General features: G+C 54.2%; 1 protein-coding gene across 1 annotated transcript in view; it reads left to right on the top strand.

Annotated features, from left to right (window-relative positions):
• ZFR2 (zinc finger RNA binding protein 2) overlaps window positions 1-12,761 on the top strand; it is a 40,495-nt gene that overhangs the window by 13,401 nt on the left and 14,333 nt on the right. The window contains exons 2-12 of the mRNA XM_037165289.2: window positions 591-828; window positions 1,527-1,641; window positions 2,201-2,422; window positions 2,540-2,826; window positions 4,417-4,599; window positions 5,502-5,730; window positions 6,977-7,137; window positions 8,014-8,133; window positions 10,063-10,202; window positions 11,037-11,169; window positions 11,776-11,966. Of these exons, the coding sequence (XP_037021184.2) occupies window positions 591-828; window positions 1,527-1,641; window positions 2,201-2,422; window positions 2,540-2,826; window positions 4,417-4,599; window positions 5,502-5,730; window positions 6,977-7,137; window positions 8,014-8,133; window positions 10,063-10,202; window positions 11,037-11,169; window positions 11,776-11,966 (2,019 nt within the window). The remainder of the gene's footprint in view (window positions 1-590; window positions 829-1,526; window positions 1,642-2,200; window positions 2,423-2,539; window positions 2,827-4,416; window positions 4,600-5,501; window positions 5,731-6,976; window positions 7,138-8,013; window positions 8,134-10,062; window positions 10,203-11,036; window positions 11,170-11,775; window positions 11,967-12,761) is intronic.

The raw sequence follows: 12,761 nt of genomic DNA, 5'->3' as shown, positions 1-12,761 counted from the left end.
ACCCTCAGAGGGTCTCCTCAGCTAGACAGCATGGACAGACAGACAGATGGACGGACGGGTGGCGCTGGCACCTTCTTCTGCAGGTGGTAAGGCACGAAGGGGATGGTGTGGACAAAGCCTCAGAGCCACGCTCCCCACAGAGCAGGGCGTCAGTGCGCGATTGCCGTTGGCGAAGTTTTTAGTTTAGTGCTGACCAGTCTTCTGTATTTTAACAGTCGGGTGGATCCACTTGTCCTTTGGTTTAAAAATACCACTAAAGTTCAACTTTTTTTGTGGAATCTTGATGTTGAAAAAGAAAAGACTACGACTTAATGTGAATGAGCTGAGAAGTCTTCAGATGATCCAGGCCTGACTTGGCCACATATCATGCCTCAGTTTCCTCTCTGTAACATGGGGCAACGATGGTCCCTACCTCACAGGGTTGTTGGGACATTGCGTATGTTCCTGAAGAGCCCTTAGAACTCATCATCGGAAGGTACCAGCGGACGCGGGCATCTGAAGCCCCTGGTCCAGTGGTTTATGTGCCCAACTCAAGTTCTGGGTTGAGCTCCATCTAACACAGTGGGGCTTTTGTGTTGTTGTGCTTCTAGTGCTCAGCCTCCCATGGCTTTTCCCCTCCCTGCCTCTGGAGCCAACTTCACCTCCCACCCCACGCCTGGAATGGGCCCTGCTGTGACCCCGCCATTTACCTCCATGGCCACCTGGCCACCCGGGTCTGGCAGCCCAGCAGGATATGGAGGGTACCAGCCCCACTCCATCCAGGACTTTGACTACAGCAGCCGACTCCCGGAGACCACCCCCGCACCCACCGCTGCTTCCTCCTGCCAGGTATCAGCCCACCTTTCTCTGACTCGTACCTGTCTGTCCTCGAAAACATGGATGGCGTTGAATGGAAAAGTGATGTGGGCAGCCTATACTAGCAGACAGTCCAGGACACACCTTCACCCTCCTCATGCCCCTTTCCCTGTCCACAGAGGTGATTGGCGATGGGCTTCTCCTTCTGGGCCCTTCCATTGTGGATGATGCCACTTTCCCCATCTCGGAGCTCCAGGTCATAGATCTGGCCGCTGCATTTCTACTCGGAGTTGCCAAAGCACCCCAGGCTGCATGTGGTCCATCCCCCAACTCTCCAGCCTCTGCTGCCCACAAATTGTCCTTGGTTGGGTCAGTCCTGTGACACCACAGGCCACCTGGGGAGCCAAGCTTCACACTTCCGCTCTGTCCCCTTCCTCCCTCCCTCCCTGTCTTGCCATTGTTTCTCCAAGGCCTTCAACTTCTCCTTCCATACTTTTCCCATGCTTCCGCCCCCTCCCAAAGCCTTGTGTTTCTGTCCTCGCCTCCACGTAGTCCCTGATCTCCCAACAGCTCAAACCCTACTGTGAGCCAAAATCCAGCCGTACTCCCTGCCACCCTTGGCACAGCACCCAGGTCCTTGAGAGCCCCCTGCCTGTGTACGGGGCGACTGAGGACACACCTCACCCTTCCTCTGTGCCCTCTGTGTCTCTCCTGCGGAAACCCTCCTGTAGGACAGTTATGGCCACGAACCACTGATGGCCGTCAGCAGCTACGAGAACAAGCAGCGTCAGCCACCTGCTGTGGGCCAGCCTCAGCTCCCCGCCAGGGCCGTGCTCTGCCAGGCAGGTGGGTTTCTGCAGGGTCTGCAGGTGGGAGTAAGGGCACGGAGTCACCCCATTACAGTCACCCTTGAACAGTCCAGATTCATAGGAGAGCCTGGAGTAATGTGGCTGTCAGGGCTCTCTCTTCAATGAGGGGCCTGTGTGTATGAGAGAGAGAAAGGTAAGAATGAAGCTAAAAGTGCTTTCCAAGGAAGCCTTGCCAGGGTGGAAGGGGGTTAAGTGCTGCTGAGGATTCGTATCTTAGAGAAGGAACACACTGAGTATACACCCATTACACTCATGACACAGAGGAAGAAGCGTCTGGAAAGGGGTGGTGGGCACAGGTCACAAATGACTCCCAGGCAGATTAGAGCTCAGGATCGGAGGCCTATGGGCTTCCAGCCTTCAGGGCTGGGGGTGGTCCATGGCCAACTGCGCCTTGGGCTCATCTGCAAGTGGGGGCCTGTGTTTGCTCTAGCAGCTGGGGAGGCTGGTTGTATTGGGAATAGGGAGTGTGGCTGTCGCTCTGTGCTCCCAGGGGACAGGTGAAGTGTGACTTCAGAGGGACTGTGTTTGCTCTCCAGAGGCCAAAGGAGCTTATTGTCAGTCCGGCGGCGGATACAGCCAAACACAGCCTCTGCCACAGGCGCCCACCACTAAGGCGGCACAGTCAGCCAGCGTCCCATCCTCCAGTTACACCTACTCCCCAGCGTCCAGCATCCAGCAGACCTCAGTCTTCATGTCCACCCTGCCTTCCTACGCCTCATCCTCATCCTCCTACAGCTTCGCCTCCACCCCGTACACAGGTGAGGCAGTGGTTTCCCTGAGCGTGAATGTGGGGGAAGCCTGTTACTCTGCAGCCAAAATAAGCATTGCCCTCAAAACCAACCCATTTCCCTCTCATTCTTCTCTCTGCTTCTTAGGACCAAGCTATCTGAGCTGTTACACGTCGGTGTACCCAGCAGCTGGTCCTTACTATCCTCCACTGCTCCCCCCACAGATGCAGCCTCCACCCCCTCCACCTCCACTCCCAAAGCCTGAGGACTCGTCCCCGTGGGGTGCCTCAGGGAACAGCTCCTGTGCGAGTTCTACTGGCAGCTTCACCAAGAAGCCACCGGTTCCCACCGGGCTGCTGAAACCCAGAGATGGGCCCAGGCAGCCCCCACTTCACTACTGCGACCTCTGCAAGATCAGCTGTGCTGGTGCCCAGGTCAGCACCCCACACACGATGCCTGGCAGGCTCCGCCACCTTCCTGCCCCTCCCTTGTGCCCTGTGGCCTACTAGAGGCCAGGATCACAGCCTGCCCAAAAGAAGCCTGCTCAACATGTTACTAAACTTGCAATGTCAAGTGTGGGTCAGAATTACCCTGTTGATTGCCCTATTGGTGGTTGAGTGGAAGAAATAAGAGCAGCAGAGCACTGACTGTTGGCCACCAAAGGGTGGTCTTGAACTCCAAGGCAGGTGGGGCTTCTCTTGGTTTGGGGTAGGGGAGGCAGTCAGCGCTCCCTCCTTGCGCAGCAAGGGCCCAGGCAGACACGGCTAGTTGTGGCATGCCTCTGCTGCAGGGCTGCTTTGGCAGGGCCCCGGGGGGGCGGGGGGGTTGACAAGGGGCCCGGGTGAGCACATGTGCATGCTGTCTCAGTGGAAGGAGTGTGGGCTCCAGAGCTGACCTCCTGGGCTCATAGCCCAGCCATGCCACACTGTCCCCCCAGCAGGTGTCACAGCCTCTCTGAGCCTCAGTTTCCCTGTGGGACAGAATTTGCCTGAGCACCACACTCAGCAAAACATGTGACATGTCCTCCATGTGGCTTGGAAAGGTCAATTCTTGTTATTCCCAGTTTTGCTAATACTTAATAGCATTTTTAATTAGAATTTTTATTGAGATGGTTATAGATTCATATGTAGTAGAAACAAATAATGCAGGTTGGTCCCCTGTGCCCTTCCCCCAACTTCCCGAAGAGGTAACAGTTTGCGAATTAAAGCCAGGGTGTTGGATTGACGTGGTCCGCTCTTATTCAGATATACCTTTTACTCAGACCCGTTTGTACATTGGGGTGGGGGGTCGGGGGGGCAATGTGCTCTGTCGCTTAGGCACAATGTTCACAAGATTCCTACCTTCCAGCAAGCACCCCTCTGACTGCTGCCCCTGCCTCCCATCTGTCCCCAGGCCCAGGCTGTGCCGCCTTGTGTATTTTCCAGAGGTATTTTTGGTCCATGAATATTGACTCTCGGCATGAGCAGAGAGCACTGTTCAGTGGGCCCACTTCTTGTGTGTTTGCTGTTGACTACCTCGTCTCCAGGTTCCAGGAGAGGAGTCTGGGATGCCACCTAAGAGCTTGGTCATTTGCCAGATGCAGTCAGATATTTTAGGCCCAGTGGCACGTAATGGGCAGGTCTGTGACCCTTGCAGCCTTTCTCTCGTGGAGCCCCTCGGTATTAGCAGTTTTCTAACAAGAAGTGTAGCATGTGTCCTTGCTTGGTTTCTGAGGTCAGATTCTGAAAAGTCAGAATTTTCTTTCATAGTAACCCTCAAAACCAAATGTGTGATCCTTTGAGGATGTTGGTTTAAGAAACGACTTTTAGAAAAAAAGAGAAGTAAAAGAAACTTGATGTTTTTCAAGTCAAGCATCTCAGTCTGTTGACCGGGCTTAAATAAAGAGGTGCCTGAGAGTGGAGGGCTGGGGCCGGTGGGCCTGTTTTCCGCTCAGGTTCATGCACACCCTGCTGGTGAGCTGCGGGGACGATGCGGTGTCAGTGAGCACACGCCCCCCTCAGGCCGCCCTCACTCTCTGCCAGCAGACCTACCGCGAGCACCTGGAGGGGCAAAAGCACAAAAAGAAGGAGGCAGCGGAGAAGATGGGCATCCAGCCTAACAGCAGCCCTTGTGGGGTGCGGGCGCAGCTGCACTGCGGCCTCTGTGACGTGTCCTGCACTGGGGCAGAGGCCTATGCCGCCCACATCCGGGGGGCCAAGCACCAGAAGGTAGGATGCCCACATGGGCTTAGGTCGGGCAGTTCTGGGAATCGCCCGGCTTTCCACACTCAGGCCCCAGAGGGACATCCAGTGTATCAGAGGGGGCACCGATGAGAGGGGCTTTCCCTCTAGGGCCTGTGTGTCCTTAGAAGCCAACACCTCGTCCCAGTTATAAAAGTCTCGCCTGCCTCTGGACAAAAGCATGAAGCTGTGTAGGGTTGTACCCAGGCCCCTGACGAGCTGTTCTTGGCATTAGGCATGTTTAGATGTTTACCTGTTAAGAGTTTGAACATTGATGAGATCAGGCAATATATTCCATGTGGGGTCATGCTTTTTAAAAACAAAATTAAAATCGTTTTAATGTGAAGGATATCACGGATGGGGTATTACTGGACTCTAGGTGTACATGTGGCCCTACAGAACATAGACATGTGTCTGTGGACAAATACACACGTACGTCTTAGCAGGTGGCCTGTATCCATGAACTCATACACACATTCTGTGTCCCCATTGGGTGGGCACCGAGCTGGTGCTTAGGATGCAGAGAACATCTCTGTCTCTTAGTGCAAGGCAGTGGACTTCGGAGGTATGCAGTCGAACAGCCGCAACTCCTGTTGCGGAGGTACAAAAGCACAGGGTACTGTTATATTATGTAGGGCCCATGTGTGCATGCCTAGTGAGGACCTAGAAGCCAGAGGCAATGTAGGCAGGCCTTCCAGAGGCAGTGGTTCTTGAGAGAGCTTGGTTGCTAGGAAGTGGGCAGGGTCCCCAGGACCTGGGACAGGACCACTGACTCTCACTTCCATGGGTTGCCAGCCCTCCCACACTCACCGAGGTGCTCTCCCTTCCTTATGAAGAACGTCAGTCAGGCCTGCAGTTGATCCTGATGGGGGTCCCTGGGGCTGTTCCAGGTCTTCAAGCTGCATACCAAATTGGGGAAGCCCATCCCCACCATAGAACCCGTGCCAGGGAACTCCAGCTCAGCTCCGACCACCTGCACCAGCAAGCCGGCCCCCCTCTACACTGAGAGTCCCCCTGTGACCTCAGCCAAGCCCATGGAACCCGCTGGCTCCAGCATGCACACCCCTGGCAGACTTGAGCTGCCCAAGAGGCTGGTGGTCTCCAAAGCCACATGCACAGGTATGTGTTACTGCAGTTCACAGCCCTTTCACCATGCCCCAACTCAACAGACTCCAGGTTCAGAGAAGCATTTGGCCAGTTAACGTCTGTGTGTGTGTGTGTGTGTGTGTGTGTGTGTGTAGCTTCTCAGGAGGGACTAAGCTGTGCCTGGGGCTGGGGGTGTGAAGGGGGCATGCCTTCTTTCCCATATTCCTGCCAGGCAGCAGGTGCCCCACTACCTCTGGTCCACACCTTCTGAACTTTTGACAGGAGACCATTGCCCTAAAACCTTGGTAGAACCAATGGGACGACAGCACCATTTCTTCCCATGGAGGGTGGGACAGATTGAGATGCCTGGGTTCCCTGAATCGCCACCTTAGGCCTAGAGAGTTCCCTGGGCTGCGTCCTCCCACACTCTGGGAGCAGGCTCCTGTGCACCCCAGTGCTCGTGCGGGCTCTCACAGTTGTGTGGGTCCTGGGAGGTCATGGTGGGCTCCTTGCAGACCCACATCTGTTCCTGCTTCCCTCGGGGTCGGGGGCGGGACACACCAGCCGGTACCTGAGGGAAATAATGGTTGCCACGTGATGCATGCTGAATGGGTCACAACCGGGGCTGGATGTCAGGCACACACCCACACCTACTGTACACCCATTGCCTGGCGTGAGTCTTTACAGTAGGTTTTATCATTGGTCCCAGCTTGCAGATGGGAGGACTGAGGTGAGGGGTGGGGAAGTACCTGACCTAGGCCACTCTATACGTGGTGGAGGCAGGATTCAAAGCCAGGTCTCTGATCATCTCTGCCCTTCCCTCGCCTGCTTTTTGTGGGAGGGGGCTTATTTTATTTTATTTTTAGCATCAGCAGTACTATGTTTTGAATAATCACATGATAGTGAAGATAAAATCATAAAGCAGTTTTGACAACAAAGAAACAGCCCCCTTCCACCATGGATTTGTCCAATGGGGCTGGCCTGCCTGTGGGCCTTGGTCCACCTGATGGCTCCCTGTCGATTAAGGAAGGGCAGCAGAGTCTGCGCTGGGGTTTCCTCAGTTGGGGGCCTATGGCTGGGCCCTCTGTGGATGCATGCAGACTGGCACTGAGCTCTGTGTGGGCCGTGTTCTCTCAGCCATGCCCCAAGCTGACTGACAGTGGTCTTGCGGGACTCTGTACCCAACTGGCTGACGTCACGCAGAGGTGAAAGGGGCTGAGGGAGAGCCAGCCACGGTTTCTGGGTGGAGTAGGTTGTGTAAGTGCTGCAGTTCTTCCAGGGCCTCCTGAGCTGAAGACAGCAGGCTGCAGACCCGCAGAGGGCAAATTGGCACACCTGAAGTCAAAGAGGTCAGGACAACCACCCACCCAAGGAGACTCTGTGGAAGCTTCTGGGAGCTGCTGTGACTCGCAGCCAGTGGGCCCAGGCTACGTGGAAGAGGTAACTCCACCAGCAGCCACCACGCCCTCGATCTCTCGGTGCCCTGTGCCCTGCTTCATCTCCAGGTTCTGGTGGGGAAGGACCTTGCCAGGGTCAAGTTTTGTGTCCTCAGTCCAGTTCTCCATTTCACATGTCCACACCCATCCCAGGCAGACCTCAGTGAGTTTTCCAAATCTTAGAAGGAAGGCCTGAAGAAGGCAAGAGGCATTTCTTGCTGAGCATCACCCCAGGGCACGTGATTCCAGGGGCATTAGGAGCCAGCGTGCATACCTCAGCGCCATCACCCAGAGCCTGAGCGGAGGCCCTGCGGGTTTCTCTTAAACAGCCTGTTAGAACTCAAGTTCTGGATTTGCTTCTGGCTGCTCCCTTAATTTCCAGCCTTCCGGAGTTTGTTTAAAGACTGTGTGTGGCTAAATGGAAGTGTGAGCATTTCTTTTCATTTTTGTATTTTCAACCAGTTCAGCATCTTGTTTTGTCCTGTGCAAAATACTCCACCAGGTAGAACTCCTGTGCTTCAGACCTGATCATTTAAGAATTAAGGCAATAAGATCCGTAGAAGCTACAGCAAAAAAAAAGAAGGGCACATGGTGGGCAAAAATCGAGAAGGGGAGGCGGGACCACCACAGGGCAGGGCATGGGCTGGCAGTGGCTGAGCTGGGAATAGAGAGGCTCTGGATGGTGGCAGAGGTGAGCTCAGCGTGGGAGACTCCTGAAAGCCGCCCTTCGGAAGAGCTTAGCTAACAGGAAGTTAGCGCACTGGCCTCAGAGGCTTTGCTGTCACTCCTTCAGGCCATGCAGGAAGGCCCAGTGCCCTTGCAGGGTGGAGGGAGGCAGCCTTCCTCAGGGGACAGCACTCAGCTGAGCTTTGTGTCTCAGGTATGCGACGGTGAAGGCAAAGTGATCCAGTTCCACTGCAAGCTCTGTGAGTGCAGCTTCAATGACCCCAACGCCAGGGACATGCATGTCAGAGGGCGGCGGCATCAGCTGCAGTACAAGGTGTGCCTCATAGGATCCCCGTTAGTTCAGGGTTCGGGTGTGTGTGTGTGTGTGTGTAAGAACTTCTATGATTTCTACATCTTGCTCCATGTCTCAAAACACATTTTCCCCCCTCTGGGAGACAGCTTTGACAGGAGCTTCACTCCCCCTGAGCCTCTCAAGCCGCATCCAGACTTGCATTTGCCACTGCCTGGAGGGCCAGAGCAGAAACCATGGGCTTGCATTTGCCATTCGATTTCGTCTGTTGCAGATGGATGTTTAGTTGTACAACTGCACTCACCTGTTGCCAGAGGAGGTGCTCAGGCACATGGTCAGGTTGTAGATGTGCGCACAAAAATAAGACTCACAGATATTGCCTCTTTCTCCAGGCACTCGGTATTATTTTGTTCACATCTGACACATATTTTTCTTTTCTGGAGCCTCTGCTTATGTCCCAGGCTAGCGTGTACTAGTTGAGATGGACACTGTGAATTAGATACCATGCTCTGTCTGAACCGTGTCCCCATGGGGAGGCATGTGGGCACCAGCATAGGACTGAGTCTGTGAGCTGGAGCGAGGCCGGGGCCTGGTGCCGAGAGGTCGTGACTTGAGGAACTGCTGCTGCAGGGGGTGTTGGGCTGTCCAGGCTGAGCCATCCCCAGGGACCCCGGGGCCTCCAATGCCAAGAGCCTTCCAGCACCAGTGGGGGCTTCTTCTCCCACCCAAGGGGAGGTTTTGTGTGGCCAGGGAGCTCCCTTGGCCCTTCAACACCCTGGGCTCAACCCGAGGGCACCTGTGCACATGTATGTGTTTAAACACGCCTGACTCTGGGCCTCCAGTATGGTTGTGCAGAGCCCACACGTAACTCTCCTCTGGGCGGTAAGCAGTGGCTTTCAGATATTTCCTCTCTTTTTAGCGGTTTCATTGAGATGTCATTCACACATCTCACAGTCAGCCCACACAAACTGTGCAGTGAATGGCTCTTACTGTATTCACACAGTTGTGCAACCTCTACCTCTCCCTAATTCCAGAACATCCACATCACCCCAAAAAAGAGCTCAACCTCATTAGCAGTCAGTTCTCATTCCAATCCCTCAATCTCTTTTTAAAAACCACGAATGTACTTTGTTTCTGTGTCTTGTCTGTTCTAGATAACTCACATAAATGAATTGCATACAGTATGGCCTTTTGGATGTGGCTTCTTTCACTGAGCATCATGTTTACAAGGTTCATCCATGTCATAGCAAGTGTCAAAGCTTCCTTCCTTTTTATGGCTGAGTAATATTCCGGTGTGTGGGTGGACATATCTTGTGTATCCATTCCCCTGTTGATGGACATCTGGGTTGTTTCTGCCAATGAAAAATCCTTAGACAACACTACACTTTCTTTTTTTAATTGAATTTTTGGGGTGACATAGGTTAACAAAATTATATAGGTTTCAGGTACAGTTTCAGCATCTGTATATAGAATTGTGTGTTCACTACTCCAAGCTCCACTACACTCTGAATGAAGGCATTAAGTGCTAAAAACCAAGTTTAGCAAATGAATTAGCCATGCTATTTGAAATATATATTGCTGGATTTCACACAAATGGTGTTTCCCCTGAATTATTTTGATTGAGAATGAGTATTTGTCATTGGACCTTTTTTTGGTGACTGTTCTGTGATGGCCAACAGTCATCTGCCAGTGCCGTCGTCACACCTTTGGCTCCTCTGTCGGATATTCAGACAGGTTCTACTTTTGCTGTCCCGTTTGTTACTCTGATGTCAGTCCATGTTTCGTCCCTTCAGCCAGTTTTATTTCCTGCCAGTGCTTTTGGGGACAAGGAGTGTTAAGACTCTGGGAGACTGAAACTCACTGCTGTCTAAATACAGCAGAGGAGGCCTATCCCTGTTCCTGAGATGCCCCAGAGATGATCTCTGGTCTTACAGCCCCTCCTTTCTTCTCCAGAGAAAAGTCGATCCTGACCTCCCGATCTCCATCAAGCTCAGCAACAGAGTCTGGAAGCTCCTGGAAGAGAGGAAGAGGAAGCAGAAGCAGCTGACCAGGAAGCGGCTGGAGGCGCTACGGCGCTGGCACGCAGAGACGAGGCGCGGGGTCCCTTCCTCTCAGCCTCCTGACTACCTCCTGCCCCCAGGGCAGCTCTGAGAACCAAGTGTCTGCTTGCTCACTTGCGTATCGCTTGAGCTGTGGGGGCATCAGCTCTGTCTTCTAGGCCTTGGAACCCAGATGCTCATGAGCTGCATAGTTGGCAGGGGACGTGGCACTTGTGGGGACATGGAGCATTTTAGAGCTAGCCAGCCCAGCCCCTGTGCATATGTCACTCTCTGGATCTGCATGTAATAAGCGAGGGATGGCATGGTCCTGACAACCAGGGGGCTGGCGCTCTCAGGCCTGATTCACAGGGACACCCTGTTGTCCCCATGTTACCCAACCCCTGGTGTCCTCTCCCCTCCTGTGGCCCTGGGCCCCAATCCTTGGTGTCTCCTGACTGCAAGGATGGTTTGTCATCATCCTCCTTCACCCCCTAGAGATGTTTCCAAGCACTTCATGACACGGTGTCCAATTCACAGAAGATCCAAAGCAGCCTCTGAGCTGGGAGTGAGGCCTGGGACAGATTTAGAGGCTGTGGCCACTTAAGCTGGCTTCTCCCTCCCTAGCAGTTTCTCTTGGCCTGTGTCCTCCTGGCCTTGGAACCTTGGTCTCCCTGGCATATGGCAAGTGTTTGCACAGAAGCTCTTCATTAGCTCTTACGGGGTCCCACTCAGCTGCTGCATCTCTGCACTGGTCCCAGAGCCTCAGCCTGGCTCAGCCCAAGGACCAGGCAGCAGGAGCCATATGGCTGTTACAAGCTGCTGGCTTTGATGTGATAAGCCCAGGGTCCTGCAGCTGCTGACAGCTCCTTATTTTCTTGCTTCCCACAGGCGCTATGATCTGTGCAGGAGGCAGCTGGAGGAGAAGCCACAGGCCCAGGATGAGCACCCGGGACACTCCCCATCGGACCAGCACTCTCCTCCCCTCGGGAGCAGGCCAGGGGTGCCTGCTGCCACCCCTCCGGTAGGTGGTGGTCTTGTGCCGAAATGCCTCCCGTGTCACTGGCACCATGGGGTGGGTGATTTTCTCACATTGTACTTGAAAGACCTGAATCTTCCAGGAATGAGGAGTAAGACTTTGTATCAAGAACCCTAATGGGTGCCCACCTCTCATTGCTGGTCTCCAATGGGAGCTCCAGGCCCTGACCCCTCCACCCACCACAGCAGTCCTTTTAGTTTCCTGACACCCCAGTTGTCACATCTCTCATGGGTCCTCAGGTGTCTGTCTGTCAGCACAGGCCATGGTTGGATGGGAACCTTTGACCTGTACCTTGCTGGGGAGCAGGCCCACTGAGTTGGCAGAAAAGCCTCTGGCTTGGAAACGTAAGGGTGTCGCTACAGGGCAGCCCCCCAGCCCCCTTGGCCCTGAGCTTCCTATAGCCCTCAGGAGGTCCTGGGGTCCTCATTGGGTCACCACCTGTGGGTACGCGTCATTCCTCAGCCTGGCTCCACTCCTCATGTCCTCCTGCGCCTGTGCTGCAGCTCTGCAGAGCTGACACTGCTCCTGTCCCCTGCCACTGGGTCCCCAGGGCCTCTTAGCCCACTGTAATGTGTGCACCTTTCCTTGCAGCCCACACAGCGGCCAGAATCCAGTGACGACCGCCACGTCTTGTGTAAGCACGCCACCATCTACCCCACAGAGGAGGAGCTCCTGGCTGTCCAGAGGGCTGTGTCCCACTCGGAGCGCGCCCTCAAGCTGGTGTCTGACACACTGGAGGAGGGCAAGTCCAGAAGCCCAGAGCAGGAGGGTGGGGAGCACAGGTAATGGAGGTCACTGTTATTTCCCCAGGCCCAGAGGATGGCTTGGAAGAGGCAGGTGTTCTCACAGGATGTGGCTGCCCGGAGGGGTGGAGGCGGCTCCTCCTCTCATTGACTTTGAGCCCCTGCAGTAGCAGGGGCTTTCCAGGCTGCGGGCGGCATACTCACTGAGTCTCTAGTGTCAGGGCTGGAGCCCCGAGGTTCAAAGGGAGTTTTAGTCCCAGCTGGTGAGAGCTGCTGTTGCAATACCAGAATTTATTTTCTCAGAAAAGGCGCATCAAGAAACGTGGTTCATGAAACGTGAACCACCTCTGTTTGCTCATCTGCAAAACGGAGACAGTGTGATTCTACCCTGATCCCTCCACCTCACAGAGTGGAAGCTGCCATGTGGTGTCGGCCTGAGTCGTGGCTCAAGGCCCCGTGCTACAGGGAGACAGAAAAGTCCCTGGGCCCTGTGAGGAGTCACTACCCAACTAGAATAATTCCAGAGGTAGTTAGCTCTTCCAAGTCCTTTCTCTCTGGGTGGCTTCTTTTTTATTTCCTTTTTTAATTTTTATTGTGGCAAAATACTCGCAGCACGAAGTTGACAATCTTAACCATTCCAATGTGTACAGTACAGTGGTATTAAGTACACTCACAAGGTGTGCAGCCCTCACCCACCGCTTATCTATTTCCAGAACTTGTACATCATCTCAACAGAAATTTATCCCTGTAAATGCCCCGCCCCCTGCCCCAGCCTCAGGCATCGTCACTGCACTTCCTCTCTCTATGGCTTGGCCTGTTCTGGCCATTTCATGT

This window comes from Artibeus jamaicensis, unplaced genomic scaffold (assembly GCF_021234435.1).
Source record: "Artibeus jamaicensis isolate MK-2021 breed Jamaican fruit bat unplaced genomic scaffold, CSHL_Jam_final scaffold_537, whole genome shotgun sequence".
In the NCBI taxonomy this organism is placed as follows: Eukaryota; Metazoa; Chordata; class Mammalia; order Chiroptera; family Phyllostomidae; genus Artibeus; species Artibeus jamaicensis.
Note: the sequence above shows the minus strand (reverse complement) of the source record. Positions and strands in the feature narration are given on the sequence as shown.